At 40.7% G+C, this 27549-nt stretch overlaps 2 protein-coding genes across 2 annotated transcripts; both read right to left on the bottom strand.

Moving 5' to 3' along the window:
- Positions 1-13711: 13711 nt before the first annotated feature.
- Positions 13712-15624, bottom strand: LOC116190087 (oil body-associated protein 2B-like). The gene is made up of 4 exons (XM_031519745.1): positions 15039-15624; positions 14597-14679; positions 14379-14493; positions 13712-14282 (listed from the first exon to the last, which is right to left on the bottom strand). Exons 1-4 carry the CDS (start codon positions 15430-15432, stop codon positions 14026-14028), a joined length of 849 nt encoding a protein of 282 aa, XP_031375605.1. The 5' UTR covers positions 15433-15624; the 3' UTR covers positions 13712-14025.
- Positions 15625-16099: 475 nt separating this feature from the next.
- Positions 16100-21282, bottom strand: LOC116190086 (MACPF domain-containing protein CAD1). Its single transcript, XM_031519744.1, has 5 exons — positions 20742-21282; positions 19241-19675; positions 18388-18571; positions 17701-17855; positions 16100-16955 (listed from the first exon to the last, which is right to left on the bottom strand). The coding sequence occupies exons 1-5, from the start codon at positions 21051-21053 to the stop codon at positions 16341-16343; spliced, it is 1701 nt and encodes a 566-aa protein (XP_031375604.1). The 5' UTR covers positions 21054-21282; the 3' UTR covers positions 16100-16340.
- Between the last annotated feature and the right edge of the window lie 6267 nt (positions 21283-27549).

Here is a 27549-nt window from a genome sequence, read left to right as displayed (position 1 = left end):
CCTGGTGGCTGTGTTCGAGAAGGGTGTCCTGGAAGACGTGTTGTCCGCATCCTGTTATGGGTCAGTGAGGTCCTCGTGGGTTGGTGGACTCTATCGAAGCGCGAGCAAGAGGTCGAGTGAGTCGTCTCTTACCAATACGAAAGGAAGACCGACTTAGGACTCGTCAATATGAATGAAACCCTAATTTTGTAAAACATATGATGCATGTGTGCGAAGAAAGTAAATGCCCACGGCTTAATGCAAATTACAAAGTATATCGCTCTTGAAACAAAAAAGACTCAAGTAGCACGCAGGCCGACTCGATGGATTGTTTGTCGAAGCCGAGTTGGAGGATGGCATGGAGGCTCAGCACGATGCATAGTTTCTGTACTGCAAGGACCGTGCTATCTAGGGATTGGGGGCCCCGACTCAAGGGTGTCAATTCCTTGAAGTCAAGCGGGATTCTTTTCAAGGCCTAAATGACAGTCAAACTGCGCGCCGTACCCCTACTTTGAACCCCTATCTAACCGATGCTCCTATTACTGGTCGTAGAACGCGACCTATAGGTACCTAGAGCTATCGTGATATGCAATGCGAGTACATAGATAAAAGTGCGTAAAGTACATAAGCGGGAAATTGCGGAAAGCGAAAAATAAACAAGCAAACAAAGCAAGCTGTAACAAGCCTGAATCCTCTAAGTGTCCCCAGTGGAGTTGACAAGTTGTGCGCACCCGAATTTCGTCTCGTCGGGGCACGCATGCGCGCGTCTATAGCAACGTGGCTTAGGAATGTCCACCTTCCTGGGGACGCGCGTTGGACGCACGTGAGAAGGAGTCGCCACTACCTGTTTACGACTTGAAGATCGAGGGTCGGCAAGTTGCCCGAATCTAGGAGTATGGAATACACCTAGTATGCTAAGGCAATGGTCTGTACGGAACCGGAAATTCTGAATTCGGGGATTCTATTACGTGTGGGCTTATATCCCACACGCCCTTTCGGTACTCTAGTTTGCTAGGCTTGCCATTTTATTTATTTACGGCATGATTTAGGGTTGCACTTGACTCGCTCGTTTTGACACCGTAAATTCGAAGAAACACTCCGACCATTCACTATCCGACCGGGATTCTTACATAAATAAATCTACAGAATAAATCATCACATTGTTCTCTCAAATAAAAATACAAATTACAACGACTGAATCCCGATCGGTTCGTGTTTGGTCATTATTTCACTCGTGTTCATCGTGTGGTTTGAAAAGACTAAAATTGAAATTAATATGCGCGCTCAGTGATTGGGGGATTAGACCCCGTGATCGACGGTTTAAGGGCGTTAGACCCCGTGTGAATCGTATCCTAAAAGATCGGGCTTCACCCACATAACAAACAAGTGCAAAAATGTAACAAGCACAAATAAACAAACAATGGGGTTCTGTTATTACCAAATTTATGTGAGTTAACCGATTATTAACCAGAATATCTTGGCATGCAAATCCTATCCTAAAGCAAACAAAAGCAGTGATGGAGAGGGCATGTAGCATTCAGCGTTATTTTAGTGGATTCGACAAACACGATGTCTGTAATTAGGTCTCGAATGTGTGAATTATTTTTAAATTGTTCTATATCGTGACAATGTGCCTTTTACAGATTAAGAATATTTTCACCTAAAACCCGAAGCCTAACCCTTTGCTTGACTATTTGCCCACGTTTGGTAAAGCCGAGTTTGAGATTTAATCTATTTTCCGAATTTTGACCCATTCTAAACACAATCTTAGGGAAATGGGAGCACGTAACACCGCTAAGGTGTCGGCGGATCAAGAATCGGTAGTCATGCCATTGAACCGGAAAATATGTGTGTGTGTGTGTGAAAAATTAAGATCACGTGACACGTGTCTCGGTGTTTTTGAAATTGTGAATTTTAAAAGGGCATGACCAACAGTTCTTGACCTATCGACGCGATTACAAATTATTGACCGGTTCGTGCAATTCATTTAAAAGAGTCGAGTGATTTATTTTAACCAAATTTAATGTCTTGATTTCCCCGAGTGTGTGAAATTTTAAGTTAATTAAAACTTGTCGAATGCTTTAGTTTACAAATTTCGAGCCATCGGAATGGCCATTGGTGGACTGCCACTTGATACACTCTAATTTCCAACCGTCTTGGGGTTAAATCAAATTTTTAATCAACTTTACGTGATTAAACCTATTCTTGTGAGGTTTTAACCAAAGAAACATTCAAACATTCCAAGCACACGAATATAAGCAAAATGATCACAATAAAATTAATTCATCGATTTTAAGTCCAAGTGATTAATTAAACCGTTTTGATGTATTCTTTGCCTTATAAACTATGGATTTACAAAGCAACTTAATTAACTCTAACGCGTTTAACTCATGATTTATCATTCGACCAAAATTAAACATAAAGTACGATCGCATACGATCATATATCGCTCGCGATCATAACACACATCTCATAAATTGCTCAAGGAATCGAATTAGAATAATTTCGAAAGAACAGAGACTAATTTGACAATTCGGCTAAAAATATCCGGGGACTAAACTGAAACAGATTGAAAAGTTTCCTTGAATGATTGAAAAATTCTGGAAAATTCAGAGACTGCTTGGAAAAAGCTAAAATGGCCCAGGACTTGTTTAAAACGAATTTGGAAGTTGGGGGCTGATCTGAAAAGTGGAAAATGTTCCAGGGACTAAACTGAAACAGATTGAAAAGATCCCTTGAATGATTGAAAAATTCTGGAAAATTCATGTTCTGATCGAAAAATGCTAAAAATGGCCCTGGACTTGTTTTAAAAGCATCAGGAAGTTCAGAACGGATTTTAAAAAACGATAATTGCCTCTAGGACTGAAATGGAACAAATCGGAAAGTTCATCAAGAAAAATCTGCTCATCCACACGATCCACAAACATTCATTTCACGTTATTACCATCCAAACAAACATTAATGTACGAAAAATAAGGCCCTAATCATGCCGCTAAAGTCGAGTATCGTACCTTTCTTGGGCTAGAGCTGGGAGGAGCTTAAGGAGACTTGTCGTCGAGAACTAACACCTGCGAAAGAAATGAAAGAATCGGCTGAAAAGGGGGCAAGTGGGCAAAGATGGATATCCAACGGGAAAGAGGGACAAACGGTGTGAGAAACTTAGCTTAACTGAGGAGCTTGAAGGAGTTGGAAATGGGAGCGTGAGCTGAAGGGCAGGGAGTCTAGCTGAGGGGAAATGCCATCAGTGAGAGGGAGTTGTTGGTCTCGGCTGCAGAGATCACGGGTTGAGGATGCGTGAAGGGAAAGGAAGCAGAAGCCAGCAGCAGTAAGGTGAGGAGGGCAAGGGCTTGACAACCAGAAGAAAAGATGGACAGCAGCAAAACAACAAAAGATAGCAGCGGGGAGCTCAAGGGTACTCTAGGAGAGACAACAACTCATCCCATGGAACTCGGGGTCGTCCCGAATGTCGCCTAAACTCCAAGACCTGCAACAGAAAACGAAAAGGCTGAAGAAGCAGAACAAAATCGAGGTAAATAGAAGAAAACAAGCACAGACAATCATTGGGAAAGAAGGATGAAGGCGTTGTTGGAAATTATGGCTAATGGGTGAATGAGGAAATTGCTCACGAGCTAATGACTCTTGATTTTCTTGGCGGTTACAAGAAATGAATGGATTGCATTCATGAATAATCAAATGTCATTAACATGTATATTGAATATATGTGAATTATTCCCCATAAATGGAGAATAGGAAGAGTCATATAACGGATGGAACCCATAGTCTATAAAAGGGGCACACGGCAAAAAGGAATGAAAAACAAGAGAAAAAGTCTCCTGCCTTCCATTGCTTCCTATAGCCGATTGAAAAACAAGAAGAAAATTCGACCTCAAAAGTGTTCACGCTTCTCTTCGAGTTCGCTGAAGCGTTGCTGTTTGTGCTGCTGCTTCGCTTGTTGCCGTTTTATCCTGGGAAACGATTGTCCACGTAACCTCAAGCACCCAGGAGGGGACAATTCTGTTTCAAGGGGTTTGTGTCTAACACAGGACTCGGCTCTCTCTCGTATCTTTCGGTTTCGCCTTTGTTTCGGTTTGAATTTCCAAGTTCCTATACTAATGAAATTAAGTTAATTTGATAGTATTCTATTTGTCCGAATAGCTATTTGAATTATCGTTCAATTTTGTGACTTATTAAGGCTAATTAAATTTACGTCTTACAATCTTGAAACAGAATTTGTTATTTGAACGATTCGAATGGCGTCGGGGAACGATGGAGATACGACCAACGGAAGCCAGACTACTGGCTCCGGCCCTGCTCCTATCTTGCCTAACCATTTGGTTAGCCAAAACGTGGCTGCTCCCTCGATGGTCCCTGTGAACCATGTCGAGAAGCCCGAGAAGTTCAATGGGTTGAACTTCAAGAGGTGGCAGCAAAAGATGCTATTCTACCTCACAACTCTGAACCTTGCAAGATTTTTGACTGAAAATGCTCCAACCCTATCTGTGGGGGAGTCAGATGTGCACGCTCTCAGTGCGGTTGACGCTTGGAAGCACTCCGACTATCTCTGCCGGAATTATATCATGAATAGTCTTCATGATTCCTTGTATAGTGTCTATCAGGGGTTTAAGACGGCAAAGGAACTATGGGAATCCTTGGACCGTAAATATAAATCAGAGGATGCCGGTGCGAAGAAATTTCTCGTCGGACGATTCCTCGATTTTAAAATGGTGGATTCAAGGACCGTAATGAGTCAAGTGCAGGAATTGCAAGTGCTCTTACATGAGATTCAGGCTGAGGGAATGGCTCTAAGTGAATCCTTCCAAGTGGCTGTTGTCATTGAGAAACTGCCTTCTGGTTGGAAGGATTTCAAGAATTATCTGAAGCATAAGCGAAAGGAGATGACAATGGAAGATCTTGTTGTCAAGCTTCGAATTGAAGAAGACAATAAAAACTCCGGAAAGGATCTCATCCTCCCTGCTGCTAAGGTAAATGTCATGGAGCAAGGGCAAAGCTCTAAGAACAAAAAAGGCAAGAAGAAGCTGGGTACGAATGGAGGAGTCTTCAAGCCCAAGTTTCAGGGGAAATGCTTCAACTGTGACAAGAAAGGTCACAGATCTGCTGACTGCAGGCTCCCAAAAAGGAAAAAGGATCATGAAGCAAACGTGGTCAATGAAATGGCTCGAGATGTGGCAGACATCAACCTATCTGCTGTGGTTTCAGAGGTGAACCTCATTGGGTCCAACCCAAAGGAATGGTGGCTTGATACCGGTGCCACCAGACATGTGTGCTCAAATAGAGACCTGTTCTCTATGCTCGAACCGGTCACTGGGGAAAGGATCTATATGGGAAACTCTGCCCATTCTGCTGTTGAAGGTCAAGGAAAGGTAGTCTTAAAGATGACTTCAGGAAAGGAGTTGACTCTGAACAATGTATTGTACGTACCTGAGATTCGGAAGAATTTAGTCTCCGGGTCATTGCTGAACAAACATGGGTTCAGGATGGTTTTTGAGTCGGACAAAGTTATTCTGTCCAAGTCTGGAATGTACGTAGGAAAGGGATATGTATGTGACGGGCTTTTTAAGCTCAATGCAATGACCATAATCAATAAGAATTCTGGTTCTTCTGCGTATTTGATTGAGTCTCCTGATTTGTGGCATGGAAGACTAGGTCATGTTAATTATAATACTTTGCGTAGATTAATTAACTTGAATCACATACCTACATTCCAAATTGATTCACGGCACAAATGTGAAATTTGTGTTGAGGCAAAATTGACAAGATCACCCTTTCAAACGATTGAAAGGAACACCGAGCCACTAGATCTAATTCATAGTGATGTATGCGATTTAAAGTTCGCAACAACAAGAGGTGGTAATAATTATTTTATTACCTTTATCGATGATAGTACAAAATACTGTTACGTATATTTGTTGAAAAGCAAAGATGAGGCCATAGAGAAATTTGTTCTCTATAAAAATGAAGTTGAGAATCAACTCAACAAGAAAATCAAGAGATTGAGGAGTGACAGAGGAGGCGAATATGTAACGCCTTTCGGGGAATTCTGTGCACAATACGGAATTATACACGAAGTGACTGCACCCTATTCACCTCAATCGAATGGTGTTGCTGAACGCAAAAATCGCACATTGAAAGACATGATGAATGCGATGATATTAAGTTCAGGATTACCTCAAAATATGTGGGGTGAAGCAATATTGTCAAGCAATTACCTATTAAATAAGGTGCCTCGAAAGAAAAGGGAAAATACACCTTATGAATTATTCAGAGGTAGGAGATCATCCTACGACCACTTGCGAGTGTGGGGGTGTTTGGCAAAAGTAGTCGTTCTGGCACCAAAGAAAGTAAAGATCGGTCCTAAGACGGTGGATTGCATCTTTATTGGCTATGCACATAACAGTAGTGCTTATCGATTTCTTGTGCATGAATCTAAGATTCCCGATATACACAAGAACACGATAATGGAATCAAGGAATGCATCGTTCTTTGAAGATGTATTTCCATGTAAATTGAATGAGGTATCGAGTTCATCAAAACGAACCTCGTGCACTATGAATGATGGACTTCATGACGTAGATCATGAAAGGCAGGGTTCGGATGAAGAGATTGAACCTAGACGCAGCAAAAGAGCTAGAATTGAAAAATCATTCGGGAATGATTTTCTGACATATTTGTTAGAAAATGAACCACAAAGCTATGCTGAAGCAGTAAATTCCTCTGAGGGACCTCTTTGGAAGGAGGCAATCAAAAGTGAAATTGATTCGATTCTGCGAAATCACACTTGGGAATTAGTGGATCTCCCCACTAGTTGTAAACCCTTAGGATCCAAATGGATCTTTAAAAGGAAAATGAAAGCAGATGGATCCATTGATAAGTACAAGGCCAGGCTTGTAATTAAGGGATACAAGCAAAAGGAAGGCTTGGACTATTTTGATACTTATTCTCCTGTGACAAGAATAAATTCCATTAGGATGATACTTGCAGTTGCGGCATTGCGTAATTTGGAAGTTCATCAAATGGATGTGAAAACAGCTTTCCTAAATGGAGATTTAGATGAAGAAATCTATATGGAACAACCCGAGGGGTTCGTGGCTCCAGGAAAAGAAAGGAAAGTCTGTAAATTGGTCAAATCATTGTATGGGTTAAAACAAGCGCCAAAACAGTGGCACGAAAAATTCGATAATGCAATGATTTCCAAAGGATTTAAAATCAATGAGTGTGATAAATGTGTATACATTAAAGAAACAGAAAATGGTTACGTCATTTTATGTCTCTACGTGGATGACATACTCATTGTTGGTAGTGATGACAGAATGATCAAATCTACGAAGAATATGTTGAATTCAAGATTTGATATGAAAGATATGGGACTCGCTGATGTGATTTTAGGAATTAAAATCATGAGAACATCAGATGGACTAATTTTGAGTCAGTCACACTACATAGATAAAATTCTGGAAAAATTTACCAAAAATGATTCTGGAATTTCAAAGACTCCAATAGACAATAATCTTCATCTATCAAAGAATAGAAAAGAGAGTATTTCTCAGTTAGAATACTCGCGGGTCATTGGAAGTCTGATGTATCTGATGAGTTGTACTAGGCCTGATATTGCATACTCGGTTAGTAGACTCAGTAGATATACGAGTAATCCGAGTGGAGACCATTGGAAGGCAATTGTCAGGGTACTCAAATACCTTAGATACACTCGAGATTACGGGCTGCACTATACTAGATATCCAGCTGTCCTAGAGGGATACAGTGATGCGAATTGGATATCTGATATAACGGATTCAAAATCCACTAGTGGATATGTGTTCACACTAGCAGGTGCAGCAGTTTCATGGAAGTCCTCGAAACAAACTATTATCGCTAGGTCCACAATGGAATCTGAGTTTATTGCTCTGGATAAATGTGGAGAAGAAGCTGAATGGCTACGCCATTTTCTAGAGGGCATTCCTCAATGGGAAAAACCTGTGCCACCAATTTGTATCCACTGTGACAGTCAAACAGCAATTGGAAGGGCACAAAGTAATATGTATAATGGTAAGTCTAGACATATACGTCGTAGACACAACACCATTAGACAACTGATCTCAACTGGAATTATATCTATTGACTACGTGCGGTCAAAGGATAATATATCGGATCCGCTAACCAAAGGGTTAAGTAAAGAGCAGTTTGAGAAGTTGTCAAAGGGAATGGGTCTAAAGTCCATTAGAGGAAAGGTTTTATAGCGGACACCCAACCTAGCTGACTGGAGATCCCAAGATCTAGGTTCAATGGGACAACCAAGTTATAGAACCGAATCAAATCACTGTAGGGGAGAAAATCCCTGGACCATTCCTTGATGAAACAGTGATAAACGGATAAGGCTAGCAATCTAAATTGCTTTAATGATATGTGAAATCACCTATGTGAGAGAAAAGTGAGGCCGCTTTAGAGGAGAATTTTTATGGACTTAATTCTTCAGAAACTCTCGCAGAACCAGAACGGTGTTCCATGGCAAAAAAAAAGGACACAACTATGAGAACCGAAGGAAGTCAGTTGAATCTTGTGTGAGGTGTGTAATATCTTTACACAAAACAGCAGAACAATTCAAGGACATCGTGTCTATTGGACTGCTAGTAAAGTACATGCATTTTCACAAGGGAAGGTTCAAGGGTGGTGACACCTACCTATCCTATACAGGTTCAACTGGTGAACACTATTTACGAGTCGAAACAAAACAATTTCCATTCATGTGGGGGATTGTTGGAAATTATGGCTAATGGGTGAATGAGGAAATTGCTCACGAGCTAATGACTCTTGATTTTCTTGGCGGTTACAAGAAATGAATGGATTGCATTCATGAATAATCAAATGTCATTAACATGTATATTGAATATATGTGAATTATTCCCCATAAATGGAGAATAGGAAGAGTCATATAACGGATGGAACCCATAGTCTATAAAAGGGGCACACGGCAAAAAGGAATGAAAAACAAGAGAAAAAGTCTCCTGCCTTCCATTGCTTCCTATAGCCGATTGAAAAACAAGAAGAAAATTCGACCTCAAAAGTGTTCACGCTTCTCTTCGAGTTCGCTGAAGCGTTGCTGTTTGTGCTGCTGCTTCGCTTGTTGCCGTTTTATCCTGGGAAACGATTGTCCACGTAACCTCAAGCACCCAGGAGGGGACAATTCTGTTTCAAGGGGTTTGTGTCTAACACAGGACTCGGCTCTCTCTCGTATCTTTCGGTTTCGCCTTTGTTTCGGTTTGAATTTCCAAGTTCCTATACTAATGAAATTAAGTTAATTTGATAGTATTCTATTTGTCCGAATAGCTATTTGAATTATCGTTCAATTTTGTGACTTATTAAGGCTAATTAAATTTACGTCTTACAGGCGTGACTTAGCTCGGTGAAGACTAGGAGGTTTGAACAACGGCAACTAGATGCAAAGGGGAGCGATACATGGCAACAAGTGAGTGAGAGGGTTGTGACCGGAGGTTGGGCGTGAGGAAGCAGCTGAGGGAAGAGTGTGGTCGTGGGATTCGAGAAGCGGGCTGTGGGTTGAGGGCGCGATGATGAAAAGCCAAGAGAGACCGACGTGGGCTGAGGGAGACGGGAGGTGAGGGCTCGAGCTGCTCCTTTCTTTTCGTGGGCAGGGAGTGTGTTAGGTGGCTAGGGTTTTCCTTTTTTTCCATTTTGTGCACTAGGGTTTCCATTTTTTCGTTGCCAGCTAAGGAAGAGTCAGCTGAGAGGAAAAGGAGTTGAGAGAGTGCAGCCTTTTAGCCGAGAGTTTTTAGAGGATTGAGCTGAAGGTTTTTTTCAACGTCTATTTTTTTCTATCTTTTCTTCTGTCCCTTCTGCTATTCTGCTTTCTTTCTATTCTTCTATTTGCTTTCTGCTATCTCTGTTGTCTCTGTAGGTTTCATTGCCGAGGAGAAGCATGGAAAAGGAAAGAAACGGGAAGGAGAGGGAAGGGTGTCTTGTACTCACCATGTGACCTGAGTTGGCGTGAAGCAGAACGAACAGAGCTGTGACCAGTGATTCCTTGATCCCTACATGAGTTAGGCACATCCTCGTAAAATTTGAAGTTCGTTTGACCTCGGGAAGTACCCGAAACAATTTTTCTTCGACAGCTGACCAAAACCGGGGGATTTGGTCCTGATCTATGAGGATTTTTTCAATTCTGTACTAATCTAGCCAAAAACATGTCCCATTTTCTTTGATTTTCCAAATCTTCAGTGAATTGGGAATCAAATTATGTTGGCCATGCTTGAAAATACGAAGAATTGAATTTTATATTAATTTTCTCTCTTGACTGGCAGAAACTGTCCCGGTTTAACTGTTTTGCGCATGATGTGCTAAAAAATTCATAACTCTCTCCTCATTGAATCTTGGGATGAGTGACCCGTCAAATTGAACCTAACTCGATTTCCTAGGTCAATCATATGAAATTCACCCTTTTAGATTCAAGATTGATCGAGATATGAAGCGCCGAATCCCATGCTCGAGCTCCATTAATCGCTGTTTGGGCACCCCAGCTCCCACAAATTTTATCTCTTTGCTCGAATGGGCTCTCGACGTGATTTTTCTGTTGAAATGTCCCCGACTCACCAAACCTTGATCTAAAAATACCGGACTTGGCTCTAGGATCCATGAAGATAGTCGTTCTCACCGAAGAAAATGATACAAAGACGTGATTTCCTCTTTGTCTACTGCATTCGATTCAAATATTGATAATTCGTACCTCACTCTTCGGGTTCAACTGTGTGTGCCGCAAAATTCCATATGTTGCCCTCGCCATTTTTGTTAGAGCTCTAGAATTCTAGTCGTGAGCCTTGTTGATGTCCTATCCTGGAGCTGGTGGAACAGAATGGGGTGCTGACAACAGCAATTGAAAAATTATTTTTTTAATCCCTAAACCCGATATGACATTGTTTTGGTCATCCCTCCCCCTCCCCCCCAAAAAAAAAAACCCCACAACCCAATTGAAATTGAACGATGTCGTTCTATCCCTCCACCATACCAAAAGACGCTGTTTACATTTTCACTCCCTTAGCTCTGTAAGTCTCGCCATTCTCCCTCCTCCATTTCAATCCTAACTTCGAAAATCTCTCTACAAAATGTGAACACACAGTGAATGAGTGGGGAAATCAACAACGCCATCATGTGTTCCATGCAAATTGGACCACCTCGATTGATTTCAAGTTAGTTGAGATTCTTATTTCTGTAGTAGAAGATGGGGATGGGACGACCAAAACAACGTCACAACAGATTGGGGGTTAAAAAATCAATTTTTTGATTGCCGTTAGTTAAGTATATGCGATATCAGCTTTCTAGTCATATTATAGTCATGGCGTCGACGGTCAGTTAACATTGGGACAAAGTTGTCTAGCGGAACGGTATTTCGATGACCAAATTGTTGGCAAAATTAATCTTTGGAGGACCAAATTATTGGCAAAATTTATTGAGGGAGCAAATTATTGCAAATAGATCTTTCGAGAATCAAATAGGATGTTTTCCCAATGTTTTAAGGTTCTCATTATATTCGCTTTTAGTTGGTCAAAAGATTTAAAATTTGTGATGAAAAATCTATTCCTATAATTAATGGAATTTTGTAATGAATTTGGTGAGAAAAACTTCTATTATAAGTTTTGCGATGAATTATAGGTTTTTTGCGATGGTCGATGTGATTCACATTTCCATCACTAATATCTTTATGTAATGGATTTTTGGGTCTTTGCGGATTTTCGGGCTTTTATGATGGATTTTTACGTCACCTAACATCCTTGTTCTTAGTGTCAAAAGACTGTCTTTTCTATCAGTTCAGCTATTTTGATTTTTCGCATCTAATCGTCTGCTTGATTTGCTCCAATTCAGCCAACATATAGTTTGAATCGATATAAATTTACGAGTAGATCAAATTTAGGTTGTGTTTTGATTATAATTTAATTAAATAAATATTTAAAAGTTGGTCGTGAGTTAGTTATATGAAAAAATAAATAGAAGAAAGAGAAAGTAAAAAGATAATTATCACGTCCATTTAATCATTAATCACATATCATTTAATGATTATCCAAAAAAATTGACTTAATGAAATTATTTTTTACTTAAACTCTTTGCCCCTCACAAAATATTTTATTATCGTTATCATTCCCCTCATCTCCTTTACATTTCTTTTAAGAATTTTTATCCCATATATCCCATGATTTAATTTTTTTTCAAATGTATCATATGCTTTAAAAATTATTAGATATATCTCATGGTTTGCAGTTTTCTCCAAATCTATTATGCTGTTATATTTCCGTCAACATTTAACGGTCTTACCACTGTGGCATGTTTATCCGGAACAGATTCGAGAAAAAAGTTAAAATCATATGATAGATTTGAGAAAAAAATTAAAATCGTGGGATAGATTTGGAGCCTTCTAACGTTTCATTAATGGAAAAGATAATGCCGGTATAGATTTGGAGCAAAATATAAACCATGAGATATATTTAATAATTTTTAAAGCAGATGATAGGTTTGAAAAAACGATTAAATCATGGGATATATGTGATAAAAATCTCTTTCTTTTATTAACTAATTAAATACGTAAGTATATTTGGTAACGAAATTTGATTTAACTTAGAACTTAACTTTACTTTTCTCTCAATTCAACAATATAATCATTAATTTTTTTCTTTTTTTTCAAATTCCCTCACATATTTTTTCTTGTCTATTATCTAAATTAATTTTTTAATAATAAATTTTCTCAAATATTCAATATTTTTTCTCAGTTTTCCTTAATTCAACAATACAATTATTACTTTTTTTTCTTTTTCTTCAAATTTTCTCACGTACTTTTTCCAATTACTTTTATTTTTATCTTTTCAAATCAAATTAAATTAAATTAAATTAAACTTAATCTCATTACCAAAAACTATATTAATTTTTAACCATTTAATATATCAACCTCAACCGCAGCTTACTCTCGCACTTTACCCTGTGGACCGGAGGAGTGGGTCATGACAACTCCAGATCCTCTAATATTCATCTAATAAACTTACGGGTTGGGTTTCAGCTTGCATGAGTGGTCCAAGATTCTTAATTGCAATGCCACATGGCTCCCTATATTTCTTAAGGGGCTGAAAGGCTCAAGACTGTCAGGACCACTGGAGCTAACTCTACATTATTGAATTCACATTTCATATCTGCCAATGATACGATGACTTTCACCAAAGGGTGATCTGAAGTCTGTTATGCTTATGGCTGCTTTCGAAGTTTCCAAAATCTTTCTAATTTATTATATGACTGGCTTGATATTACTCCACAAAAACTCTTTTCCATCGTCTGCTTTCAACAATTGGCTTTAGAGCTGAAGCAGTTTCTTCCTTCAGACTACTTGGGAGATCCCTTTTGTTCAAGTCAGCATACACCGATAGACCAAAGGGATCGAACTAGAAACCGATAAGACTACACCAAAGGGATCGAACTAGAAACCGAAAGACTACACCAAAGGGATCGAACTAGAAATGTGACGTATCATTTCTTTCCATTTCATTCCGGAACAAATCCCATTGCACTCTCCTTACCAAAGTACACCGAATGGCCTGGGGGGGAATGGTACAGAATGTCCCAAGAGACTGCCTCCTAAACTATAATTTTGGAACAAAGATACCGCTCTGTGAAAAGAAATTGAGTACAACGGCATAATCCTCGGCTTCGACCTAGAACCAAAAAGCCTATCTGGAATCAAAATATATTGAATTCAATTCTCACCAGACCCCATTTGACACATCCGTCTGACAGTTTAAACTTTACATTGAAAGAAGTTGAAGAGCTTGATTGATCAACGGAGAAACTATAGAAGGACAAACTTTCATCAGCTATATAGTTCAAAATTCCTGAAACATCCGACAGGCGCCACAGTTGATCAACAACAAAAGAGCCCACAAAAAAATATAAGTGACGGTGTAAACAACCCTGATTTTCCTCCATAGATGCTCCATACTCTACAGCTAGTCTGACTTACTACACTATGCATATAGCTACCTCTGCTCCTCAAGGAAAGGGAGCGATTTGCTTCATCTCTGCAGGCTTCACATCGATCACGAACCCATTTCCATGTCGCTTCCAGTAATCAGCCCGGGGATTGATCCACTCAGGCTCCTCAATTTCGACTCTCGAGGCCCTGAGGGCGTCGGTGGAAATGTTGTACTTGTCGTCCCTCCTCTGCACCAGGTCGGGCCTCACCATCCCAAGATTCACCGCCTGCGGAGACATCATCAGCGCCGGTGCTCCAAGTGGCAGCCTGTCCCCTGCAAAATACATTCAGAAGAGAAGTTGAATCAGCAATTCAAATTCTTATAGTACTTTCCATTTGGAAATTGAGTGAGCTTCAGATCATTACTTACCTCGGTCGACCTGCCAAGTGCACCAGAACTTGCCATAGGTTTTGGCCAGATTATCGAGCTGGGGCTTCTCCACCATCTCTGGGATTCGGGGATTCACCCACAAACCACTCTTGATCTGTTGTTAATCACCATCAACATATTACCATCTATCTACATGTGCCGTGTTTAACATGAGTAAAATTACAAGTAAAGAAGTAGAAAGAGTTGTAAAGATCGACCTCGTAAGCATGGGAATGCCACAGCTTCTGTTCCTCCGGGGGCAGCCCCTCGAATATCTTGTCCGATACTACATACTCCACCCCTACAGGCAACAATTACATACTCTAGTCCAGACTCCAATTCTTTTGAAAAAAGAGATCAAGACAGTACACTGGAAGAGCAGTTCTTCTTGATTATTGAATTTTCATTGGGTTTATACCAGCTTAAGCCCATCCCTAAGCTCAAACCTTTGTTATTTTGCTTTAATTGCCGATGCGGGATCCTTTTCTCTACTTTCTTCTTTTTTAAGTCTCAACACTGATCAGTCAAACTTACTTCATCATCATAGACAGGTATCAAACATCGGATGGATTTTGCCACATCTGCTAATCACATCAAAAGCAGCCAGTTTTGCAAGAAACCGAACTGGATTGAAAAGAAGCCAGATTTAGTGCGATTCACCGATGAGGCGGCCGGAGGAGTCGTCGGAGTCGTAGACGGCGCACTGGAGGAAGTCCTGGTTGAGTCGGGTAAGGTAGTGGTGGGTCTCGATCTGCCGGCTCATGTCATGGGCATAGAGAGCGAAGGTGCAGACGTGCTGGTTCATCTGCTTTACCGGCTTTAGCGACTGCATCATCTCCGCACCCTTGTAGAGCATGTGCTGCCCCACCGTCATCGGCCGTCCTGGTGGGCCCCCGTCGCAACCACCAAGGCCCTGCGGTATCGTTCCCGGCTCCTTGTCGCTCGAAGCCATTCTCCAGTCCTCAGTTGTGCTACTAACCTCTGTTGCGGCCTTTCCAGAGTGTGCTAGCAGAGAGGATATAAGGGAGAGATCTCTCGACTGTGAGTTGTGCATGGAGGCGACGTCGAGGGTTCAGGTGGTGCCGCGTGGGCATGCATTGTGGGTTGACGTGGTCCGGTCTCGGGGTTGCCAAGTAGGTGGGCTTCGGCCTTCGAGAGACAGATGGTTCTTGATTCGGGAATTATGGGTGGGAGGTTCTCCCATTTTCTTTCTTCTGCTTTCGGCTCCCCTCCCCCGTTTTTGTTCTTTTAGTGGAGAGGCTGAAGTCTATTAGTCGAGACTTACACGATTCGTTTGGCCCATTAGTTGAGATTATCACGATTCAGTTAAGCCTATGAAGCGATTTTGATGAGTTTGGTATTTTGTACTGTCAGTAATGTTGGCGCATTGAGAGCTTCTTTTGGGTATTCATCACCGATATTAAGAAGATCCCGTACTAGAAGAGCTTTACTCTTTTGTTAGACAGATTCGACTCGACTAAATTAGTCAGGACCTATAGTGTTCGCATGGAAGAAAAATAAGACCCATTCACACTAGAATGTGAACCATGGATTTTACTTAAACATTCGGATCCAACCATTATCAAAACTACACATACTACAACGTTAACCATATCGTGAATTTTGTGACCATACTTTTTTCGTGTTTTCTGCAAGAAAGAGTGTTATCACCATTAACCGACATCATATCATTCATCTCTTGACACAATATTGACATCCTCTTACTCCGTCAGCAACTCGAATAGTTCTTCAATAATATAAGCTATGAAACAATATGGTCTAACTATGGAATTGGACCCTTCATTTGGTTGATGATACATGATCAAACAATCATCTAAAACCTCCAGAAACAATGAAAACCCCGGATGTACAGAAAAAAACCCCCAAAGTACGGTATTATATCACCTGTGCAAAGAATGCGCATTTTTTAGGATTACAAATGGAACATGAATCTCCTCCACATCAGTAGTTCAAGAGTGAGTACTTGATGCGGAGGATGATCTTCCCCTTGTCAACCCCAAGCTTGGCCCCCGTAACCAACCAGTGTCCAGGTATATCCTGCGGCCCCTTGGACATTTCAGTCATGTCCACGATCTTAGCAAGCTTCCCACTCTCTTCCTTTTTCTCGTTTGACGAGGAAGAACCATCCTGTCTGGAAGCTGAGCATAGGTTGATGGGGCTATGGTCCCATACCGACCGCCTAATTGTGCAGCCTGGGACCTTGGAGAATAGGAGCTTGAGGTGGAGCACGTTCTTGGCCCCAAAGTCCCAGACGCCGAGCTGGGCCCCAGTGATGATGTAGGCCCCAGAGAGGTCCCCAATGCTTGTTTCGGTGTGCTCAATTGGGGCGGTGCTTACGTGGGAGAAGTTCTTCCACTTGATCGGCTCGAACCACCGGCTATCCTGCTCCTCAGGGCCCACCCACCTGGGCGCCCCAATTGCCATGTGGGTGTCCCAATGGGGCTGGAGGACCTTGGGGAGGGATACAAGGTGCTGCAGATGGATCACAAGCCGATTCCATTTGCTGCCTTCAAGGCTAAGCCTTAGTCCTGTGACAGGCTTGCGGCCCACTGTTACCTGGAAAAATGCAAATGAATCATTTCAGATGCAGGAATCGTCACGGTTAGCTCAGGGAGTTGAGCAGATCTATTTCTATAATACATATGAGAATGAGTGAATTTTCACATTCTCACTTCTCCAATTACCCCTCTCTTCACCCAAGTAGACTTCGACTTTACCATCAAATGGATCAAACTAGTGGGTTAGGTAATCACAGATGGAATCAAAACTAAGGATTAGGAAGGACATACAATGGCAAGCTTGTTATAGCAGGGAAAGGAAACTAAGGAAAATTTTGCCAAAATGAAACTTATACTTTTCTCATCTCACTTGAATACTGGTTAATGCATCACTCAGGAGAAAATGACAAAATCCTACCTCACAACGATTCGCTGCAGAAGAAACAAAAATATTCATCCAATTAGCAGAATACTATGGCACGATACTCTCACATGTAACATGCACTTGTTCGTTTGCTGCCACATGGTAAGGTAAGATAAACAAAGATATTTTCATCATTGCAGCCATGCTTAATACGAAAGGTCTGAAAATTTGTTACAATGAAAATGTCATTCAAAACAGGAACCTTCTATGAGATCAGATCCCTTTGGCTCTGCCTTTCTGTGTACTATACATCGTCCAATTAAACGCTCTTCATAGGTAATTGTCCATTGCAAAATTTGGGCAATACGAATTCACAAGGAAGCTGGGTAAATCATCATTTTTCCAATTATAAGCTGAAATAACCATATTGTGTAACTACCTGATCAGGCTTGATATAGAGCTTGGGACCCATCAAGCTGAACTGAAGAGATGGACAGACAGGCTCCTTTCTTTGCAGATTATTCTGTTCAGGAGCCCAAATACGGGCAATTTGAAAGTCCAAGAAATATTGTAAATCCTCGATAGGTGGTTTATCTGGTCCAGAAACGGAAATAGCATAAATATAGATCTCTCATTGTCAAATCTTCAGGTTAACAGCAAAAAGAAGATCTTATCTCCAGCAAACCAACATCCAAGTTGAACTAGTTCATCAAATATTGAAAATCACCAAATTCCAAGAATTTTTCAGTAATCACGTGTGGTGAAAAACTTGAAATGCAAAAATTGCTCCATTACAACCTTTCTAATTAACTAAGTATACACACAATTCCCATGAGAATAATGAAAAATAGGGGATTGCTCATGGCAAGACTATCTGGAGTTGAGAACCGCGCATTAACATATACATATTAGAAGTGTTAGATTGAGCATGTAACTGCTTAGTGGTATGATTAACATTTTCTGAGGACACGATGGTCTCATCATCGCATGACACAAAAGAAAATTATGGCACAAGAAATTACAATTATATTGGGAACCTGTACCTATATAACATTAATGCAATTAAAATAAGCAAATAGTAAACGGAGAAGAAGTTAAAAAAAAAATGGAATAAATGGGCACTTACACTCTAGGTATAAGTCAATAGCACGGGCCAAATGCTTTATACCAGGCACTCCTTCAAGAAGAGAAACAATGGTTGTAAATGTCATGTTAATTACATCTGGCGCTAACCTTACAGTCTTCACCCACTTTGAGTGATTCTGCTCGAGATCATCTCCTCCTCGTCTCCTGAATATTACTGTAACATCCTGCATAAAGCCCAAATTTTCACAGATTAAGGGAAACAGAGTTAGCTGAATCATGCATGTTAGACACTCCATTAAACTTTCCTAAAATGCTTAAACTCTTCGGACCATTAGGCATTCAACATGTTCTCAAACCTTGGTGTTCTAACTTGATTGAGGACCCACCATATTCTTTCTACTTACTATATATTCTTATATTTTGTTATTTCAAGTTGTGTCCGCACATGTCAAGCCTCGTTTGAGATAGAGCACAATTTTGTAGATAGAGCACCTTTTAGAGAAATTGCTCATTTCATAGTTGATGATTTGCATAATCATAAAATGATAAAATTGGATCTGATGCATGTTATTACGAAGTGTAGAATACTTTAATGAAAATATAGATAAAGAACTATGAAGCGTAGTTCTCACACTCGGACAGGGTTTCAATAGCAAACCAGCGAGGCGATGTCTTCAGTGTGGTTATTGTTATACACAAGAATGTCCGAACGGGCACAAAACAATCACATTGGCACTGCTCAACCGGTTCAGTGACCGCCATGTATAAACATGAACCAGTTCTTTTTAATAACAGGGATCAAACCTGTGAAACCATGTGCACATGCCTCAACTAGTTCAATGTCTGGTCCAATCCGGTCTGAGAACTACACATCAACCAATGTATGGAAGTACCTTGTCCTTGTATTTTGGGAGGCCAGCAGTCGATTGATTCTTGGACTCGAGAAACCGGTGATCCTCGATATCCTTAATGTAGTTTCCAATGTCTGAAGATGACAGAGAAGATGACTGGTGCTGTCTGATATAGACGACATCTCTTCCACCAATTGTTGCTGAAGTAACAATGTGGGTCCCATAATTTTCAATGAAGCTTGCCAAGGATGCGGGATCCCATGAGTAAGGGACAGCACGTCTGATTTCTTCTCTCAAAACTAACCTTGATACGGTCAGTTCTACATTATATAAAGGAATGAAGTACCCTACCATCGCAAGAGATTTCGTTGATGCTGCATCAACTTGCCAAGAGCCGGTGAAATTGAACATTGAATTGAAGCTACCAAGTGGTATTGATCCTGACATGCCTGATTTCTCATTGAAACATTTGGCCATCTGAAAATTATATAGAAGAAAATGGCCAATTACACAGCTAGACAGACACATATTACTGCTCGCAAAACCGTGCAACTAAAAGTGATTTAAATGTATTTTGCAACGTGAAATTGGACTTTTGCAATGTGAAAGAGTAACATTGTCAAACAGCTGTAGGATGATGTACATTTAGACATTTATCTAGAATTTCGTTCCTTCTCAAGCTTATAAAGATTTACCTGTAACCTCACATATTTGACAAATATTACTAAGATCAGCATTTTCTTTCTGGACTTAAGATTAACACTGTCTTAAGGAGTTGGTTTCAACCAAAAGCCACTGTTTTAAGGCTTATGTTATGTTTCATAAAAGTGTGATGTCGACAATTATGAGCTTGGACATATCAATGTCACAACAATTTCAGGAGCCCAGGCTACAAGAGGAACCTGGGCTCCAATCTCAAACTTGAGTAAGACATCCCTTGAACCTCTCAAAAGATAAATAAAAGAAAATCATAACGAAGCACTTCCTCAGTTTCCTCCATTTTCAGAACAAAATGATTTATCAAAATCAAGAAAACAGCAAAACAATTAGGAAACAGATACAAAATTATGAAAACACAACACACCAACAAAGAACAAGGTATGAGACAACAAGCAGTCTGGAAACCCTTCTCCCTCGACATTATTTCATTAGCGGTTTTCTGTTATGCCCGTCCCTTTTGCTCACTCTCTCTAATTTTCTGCATCATCTATTCACTAATAAAGACATCACGACTCCAAGGCGCAAGTTCTAAATTGCTCATTGCACAACCACCTGTTACATATTTGTTATAAACTATCATTATACCTAGCAGCAACTCCTCCCCAATTTGTGGACTCACCCGGTCCCCTGCTCAGAAATCCTGTTTACCAGTTAATAATAGCACATCAACCCAACGAAACAGCTATTAAAATTTCCCTACCAAAGAATACTTATCGAAATGCAAAATCACACAATTGGCCAATCAATGAAGAACCAACCATTTAAAATAAACAAAAGCTGCAAATAAAACTTAGCAGATGACTAATGCAGAAAATTAAGTTACTTCATGGAAGCTGCAGACACTGGTGCGCTCAATCCGTCCCTTGCCCACAGAGCACTGAACATGCTCGGGCACCGTCGACAAGACAATCGTCCCATCGCCGCCATCATCGGGCAGCTCAAGGCTCCTCGTGCGCTCCTCCTCAACAAGAACTAGCCTTGACGCAGGAGCTCCCTTGCAGTATAGAAGCCTAATGTCGGAGGTGACATCGAACCCGCGGCCCAGGGCCTGGATTGAGTTGCAGATGGTGGTCGTAAGGGCGGCAACAGTGGAGGAATCGTCTTGCTGGGGTTCCATCAAGTAAGGATCTTTCATCGGCGACGATGGACGAGATCAAGCAAATCAACAAGCACCCAGCAAAGGAATCTATCAGTAAATGGGCTCCAAGCCCACTTGGGTGAGCTGCTGTGGTGAGCTGTTGTGGTGAGCTGTTGTTGGAAGGTGAAGAAGAAGAAGAAGAGAAGAGGGTATTGATCGTTTCTTGCTTTGTTTCTTTGTCGCTGGGTTGAATTTTGGACTCTGTAATAAAGTCGTGAAACCGCGTTTTGTGAGGGGGGAAGGCGGATGGTGGATGGATTCTGAGTTGACTGGTCTCATTGTCGCTGCCGTCGTTTTATTTTTATTTTTTATTTTTAAAGTTCTCCTTTCTTATTAGTACCGAAATTTGAAGTCAAACCTCGACCTGTTTTCTTTGGTCCAAATGCACACTAAAGACGACCAGCACCGGCCTCCTATGCTCCCCTCCGGCAAGCTCCAATCTAAGGTTGACTTTGACATCGCAACTGCACCCCGCCCTTTCTCTTGTCCAAGTGGTTTCCCTTCCCTCAAAGAAAGATCAAGCTTAGTCTGTTTGTGTTGGTTCAGACGAATTCGGTTTGGGCACTCACAGTTTATCTGTTAGTGACATGCCTAAAACTGATATATGTATTTTGAATAATTTTCATTTATGCCAATAACATTATTGTATTATTCATATATTATATGTGTTTATTAGAATGATCCTGGGAGATATTTGATAAATGCTTCATTATTAAGAGTTAAGAATATGAGTGATGGACTAATTCGGTACAAATATCTTAAAATCGTTCGCAGTCATAGAAGATTTAACTGGACATTATCTTTACGGAAAGACCGACTTCTCTGTTTGTATCCATTATTAGTATGAAATACTAATGAAGATGGAGTAGTTAATTTCATGTTATTTGGTAACAGTTGTTAGGACATATAACTGGACACTTATAAGATAAATAGGTCGAACGTGACGCGTCGATAATGTTCATATGGTAACTTAATTAATGTCAATAAATATTATCTAGACCATATTAATGCATGCAGTCCTTAGACCTGAGATGACACTGTTATCTCATATATAGATAGTTAAGATTTTCTACTTGTGCCTAGCATGAGTATCTGACATATGGTGATCCAAGTTAGTTATATATAGAGATAGGTAACCAATCAAGACGGGATTCACTAAATTGAGTAAACAGGGAAAAAGGTCCTATGAATATGAGTTTGATTCTGGATCAAGTGGTCATTGGCCGAGGCAGTTGAGCTTAAACAAGAAAGACTTTTGTTTAAGTCGTATCGACCCAAGAATAAAAACCACAAACTTCATATGGTCGGCTATAGTGCTTGACATTTACCATGACATTGACTAGATCGAGATCTTGTAGTGAAAGGACACGAGTGCATTGTATATATGGTCACAGATTCATCGTGATGTATTAATCGTATATTTGTAATTATTTTGACTATCATGATATGCTACCAGGCGTTATTCATGAACTTTGAAAGCCAATGGCATTTTGGAAATTATCTCTTTTGGTTGCGGAAAGAAGTTTCCGATAATGTCAAATGAGTTGACATTATAGTTCCATTGCCACTTAATGATAAATCTAGTGAGTCACACATAATAGGACATGTTTGAGCCGAGATTGAATGATTCTGATGAAGGTAGTTAATTAGGAATCAATTCTTGGATAAGATTAGCAATATAGTTACAGGGGTGCTAGTAGGAGTGTGCACGGATACCGGCTATACCCGAAACCGGTCGGAACTTATCCGTTAGAGTAAGATCCACGTAACTTGTATTGAAAATAAGGTAGGGTCCGGGTATTAAAATAAAGAACTGGTGAAAACAAGTTCCGGTTCCTCCATATAGGGTATCTAGAATCGGAACCGAAATCGATACCCGGACTCGATAATAATTTCCTCTAGTTATATTCAGATATATTTCTCCTTTTTACTTTACCATTTTTCCCTCTCTGTCTCTCTCTCTTTCTCTCTCGGTGGAAGCCTCGCATTCCTTATCGTCGATAACTTTGGTTCGACGATCTCGGTGTGTCATCGATGAGGCCTAATCGTATTATGGATGTTTAGTCTTGTGGATGGATTGATGAGAGATATTACTCTTTTGTTGTAGATTTATTATGGATTAATCTAAATATATGTCGATATTCTGTTTTACGTGATTACTAATTATGAATGAGACATTTTCGGTATTATTTAGCGAGACAACAAAATTTACAGGTTCCAACAGGATACCCGGAACCTGTGGTATAATACAGGTTCTAGGTAGGTTCCGGTTCCAAGACTCAATAGGGTAGGGTCCGATTCCAAAATCTTGAATCTTGTTCCTTACAAGATAAGGTCCAGGTATCTTAGAATGTGATGCAGCGTACACGCGAGTAACCGTCACAGACCCATTGATTCGCGCACGAATACCGAAACTACAACCTTCTATACCTGTTGATTCTACGAATACTAGGAAATAGGCATCAAACTCGAATCCGAGATTGGACAAAGCAAAAAAGCTCTGAATTTTATTGATAATCTGAAAAGACGACTCTCTACTCCTCAACCTTAGGGTTTACATCACTTAAATAGAATTAAAAATACCTAAATTGCACAAAAGACATAAACTTTTCCTAAAATTATAAAAACGCCTAAATAACATAAAAATGCCCGTTTGAGGCCATAAACGACCGAATTCGGCCAAAATCTCGTCTTTTCACAGCCAAATGTGTGAGTTTTGCTTTGGAGGCCGTTTCCTTCGAGATAGGGTCGTCAGAACCTATTTTTCTCCAAGTACCGACTTGCCAGGTCGTCTGCCGCATCATTCTCTCATGGGTGGAGAGAATTCGCCCTAGGAGTCTAGAGATAAAATTAGCAGCATGATTTTCCCCATGCCCATCGAAGTCAAAATCAAGAATATATTCCATCATCTCAAACTGATAAACGACATTGCTATCAAAAGCTGAACGTGGTCCAGAGCGGGTGCAGTCAAGGTTCCCACTGTCAAGATTCAGCAAACATTCACCGAGATCCCGCAATTCCTTGATAGATTTAGTTATCGTCACCGCTGCCCCAATCCCAATTCCTGTCACAGTCTCTTCCTCCTCGTCGAATTTGGGCTCTCCATCGCCTCCCGCTACAAAAAATGCTTCATCGGATGGATCCTCTTCGGAAAACAAAGTCGCGTCCTCTTCAGAATTAGAATCATACTCGATTTCCTCTCGATCAGGGTTAGAACTCAGATTAGGGTTTCTCCGATTTTGATTCTCCAAAAGTGCAGCCATCTGCTGTGTGAACTGCTCCACCATACGATCCATCCTCTGCTCCATCCTCTAATCCAGCTGATCTAGCTGATCTAGCCTCTGCTCCAGATATCGCAGATTTTCACGGCCATGAACATCTTCCACACGATCCCTCCTCCTGGGTGGCATCGTTGATCCAAGAACGAACGCAGCTTTGATACCAACTGACGCAGCGTACACGCGAGTAACCGTCATAGACCCGTTGATTCGCGCACGAATACCGGAACTACAACCTTCTATACCTGTTGATTCTACGAATACCAGGAAATAGGCATCAAACTCAACCAGGAAAGACGAGATTTTGGCCGAATTCGGTCGTTTAGGGCCTCAAACGGGCATTTTTATGTTATTTAGGCGTTTTTATAATTCTAGGAAAAGTTTATGTCTTTTGTGCAATTTAGGTATTTTTAATTCTATTTAAGTGATGTAAACCCTAAGGTTGAGGAGTAGAGAGTCGTCTTTTCAGATTATCAATAAAATTCAGAGCTTTCTTGCTTTGTCTAATCTCGGATTCGAGTTTGATGCCTATTTCCTAGTATTCGTAGAATCAACAGGTATAGAAGGTTATAGTTCCGGTATTCGTGCGCGAATCAACGGGTTTGTGACGGTTACTCGCGTTGTACGCTGCGTCAGAATGCTAGCACATTCCGAAGTCAAATCCAACATCAAGGTGAATCCTCATAAGGAAATACGAGAGTTTCGTTATTTGAAAAGTTTCTATAAATAGAATATCTATATGTGGAAACTTAAGTATAGGACAAAATAATATTTCTTACTTGGAGGGCAAGTCATAAGATAACTTAAAGTTTGAGGACTAATTTTTAATTGATTAATTAAGTTGGATTAATTGATAATTGCAAGTAGGTCCCTAGGGATAATTCAAGAAAGTACATATAGATATAGTGTTTTGCAATTAACCCTAAGTGTGACTATTATCTCAAGACCCAAAAAGTCAAATAGAGGGACTAAGACGCGCGGTTGAGCATCCCTAGCATAGCCCCAGCTCTTGGTTGCTAATTAGAGGTCATCTTGATTTCACTTGGGCACTCGGTGTTTGTCCAAGACCCCTTGTGATGTGCCCAAGGATTCAGTCCAAGACGAGGCCAAATCTAGTTCGGATCCTATCACGCATTTCAAGGCCAAGAAGCTTGCTACAACTCGCCCTGAGCCCATTACCATACTTAAGTGCATGGAAATAGGTGGTTAAACACCTGATCAAATGGAGCAAGTGGCTCTTTGATTACCCACCTGCATTTTGGACGAATTTCTTTCAAATAATGGTGGTTGTAGCAAGGTTGATGGGGAGTTAATGCTTGCAACTCTTATTCAGCCATTTTCATTTAAACTTTATCTTTCTCATGCATGAAAACTAGTTGTCTTTACTTTCCATTGCTATCATTATGTCTAAGTAGTTGTAAGAGCACTATATAAGCTCTATTCTGATTAATGAGAATTATGAACATTTTGAATGAAATTACCTAGAGCATTTCCTGTCTTTTCTTATATGAAATTTTTTTTTGTTTAGTTGCGAAAATCTCAATTTTTATCGTTCATCCTCGAGCGTGGCAAATTAAAACGACTTTACTTACTTGTGACGAGTTATCTTATCAAGTGAGTTTAGTTGGTTCTACCCTCCACCCCTCTTTCTTATCCATTTTTGGTCCGTGAGCCCATCATTTGGTATCAAAGCGAAGGTTTATTATTGAATAACCGAGTGAAACACGTGCGGGAGTGTATACATGAGTATTTATTAAGGAAACATTTTGAGAAACGCAATGGATGAGGAAAACGTCCATCAGGTTCCGAAGGGACTCTTGCTCGAGGAAGTCCATCTCCTTGGGTTTCAGCGGTGACAAAAGGAGCTCTTTGCACGACTCAACCGAGTGACCCAAGCTCTTGAGCGAATGGTTGTGGCGCTTGCTCCTCCATAACGTGCATATCGAGTTCCTAGACGGAATGTTCGAGTGGAAAATGAAGCTGACCAGGAGGATGAACTTCTTGAAGAAGAAGAAGAAGAAGAAGAAGAAGAAGAGCATGCGGTTCCACGACGGTAGCAAAGGGGAGTCAGTAACAACCTCAAGCTGAAGATTCCGCAATTCAAAGGCACGAGTTCCCCTAAAGAGTACTTCGAGTGGGTCCAGCACGTCGATAAGGTGTTTGAATACTATGAGTACTCCGAAGCCCAGAAGTGTCAGCTTGCTGCCCTCGAGTTCACCGATTATGCGAATCTGTGGTGGGAAAACTTAAAGGCACAGCGAAGAAGAAATGGGGAAAATGAGATTCGTAGTTGGCGGGAGATGAAGCGCCTCATGCATAGAAGATTCGTGCCTGAGTACTACAAGCAAGATATGCTCCTCAAACTGTAGAGTATTCATCTAGGGGGTATATCCGTTTAAGATTATGTTATGGAGTTCGAAATGTTGTCGATGAGATGCAAGCTGAATGAGCCACGGGAGCAAACCATTGCTTGATTTATTGGTGACTTGAACAAGGAAATTGTGGATGTCGTGGAGTTGCAGCCCTATGTGTTTTTGGAAGATGTGATTAAGTTGGCTAGTAAGGTGGAAAAGCAGCAAAAACGCAACAAACTCAATGCATCGCAGGTGCTTAACTCTAAACCAGTGGCTGCTAGTTCGGTTGACAAAGGGTTTTCCGCGAAATGGAATGTGCAGCAGAAGGAAGTAGAGGGCTCTCATAAGCCTCAAACTAAGGCGACAAGGGGAAAGGAGAAGCACATTGATCCACAACGCCCTATTCGGAGTTGAGACATCAAGTGCTTGAAAAGTCTTGGATTCAGACACATAGCTTCCAAAAGTCCGAATCGGCAAGTAATGACCATCCAGAGCACTCAAAGGATCGAGAGTGAAGATGAAAGGATGGATGAGGAGGTTTCTGGAGGTGCGCAGGAAGAGAATATAGAGTTTGCCGATGAGGGTAAAATGCTCATGATTCATCGAGTCATGAGTTCTGAAACAAAACTAGAAGAACAACAGCACGAGAATCTCTTACGAACTCAGTAGACCATCCAAAATAAGGTGTGCGGAGTTATTATCGACAGTGGGAGTTATTATCGACAATGGGAGTTGCACCAATATTGCTTCTACTACCTTTGTGGAGAAGTTGAATCTGACTACTACGAAGCACCCATGCCCTTATAAGTTGAGATGGCTGAATGATCAAGGCGAGGTATGAATCACTCAGCAAGTTCGTAT

The sequence above is a fragment of the Punica granatum genome, unplaced genomic scaffold (assembly GCF_007655135.1).
Source record: "Punica granatum isolate Tunisia-2019 unplaced genomic scaffold, ASM765513v2 Contig00116, whole genome shotgun sequence".
NCBI classification, from domain to species: Eukaryota; Viridiplantae; Streptophyta; class Magnoliopsida; order Myrtales; family Lythraceae; genus Punica; species Punica granatum.
The sequence above is the reverse complement of the archived record's forward strand: the minus strand, read 5'-3'. Positions and strand labels throughout refer to the sequence as shown.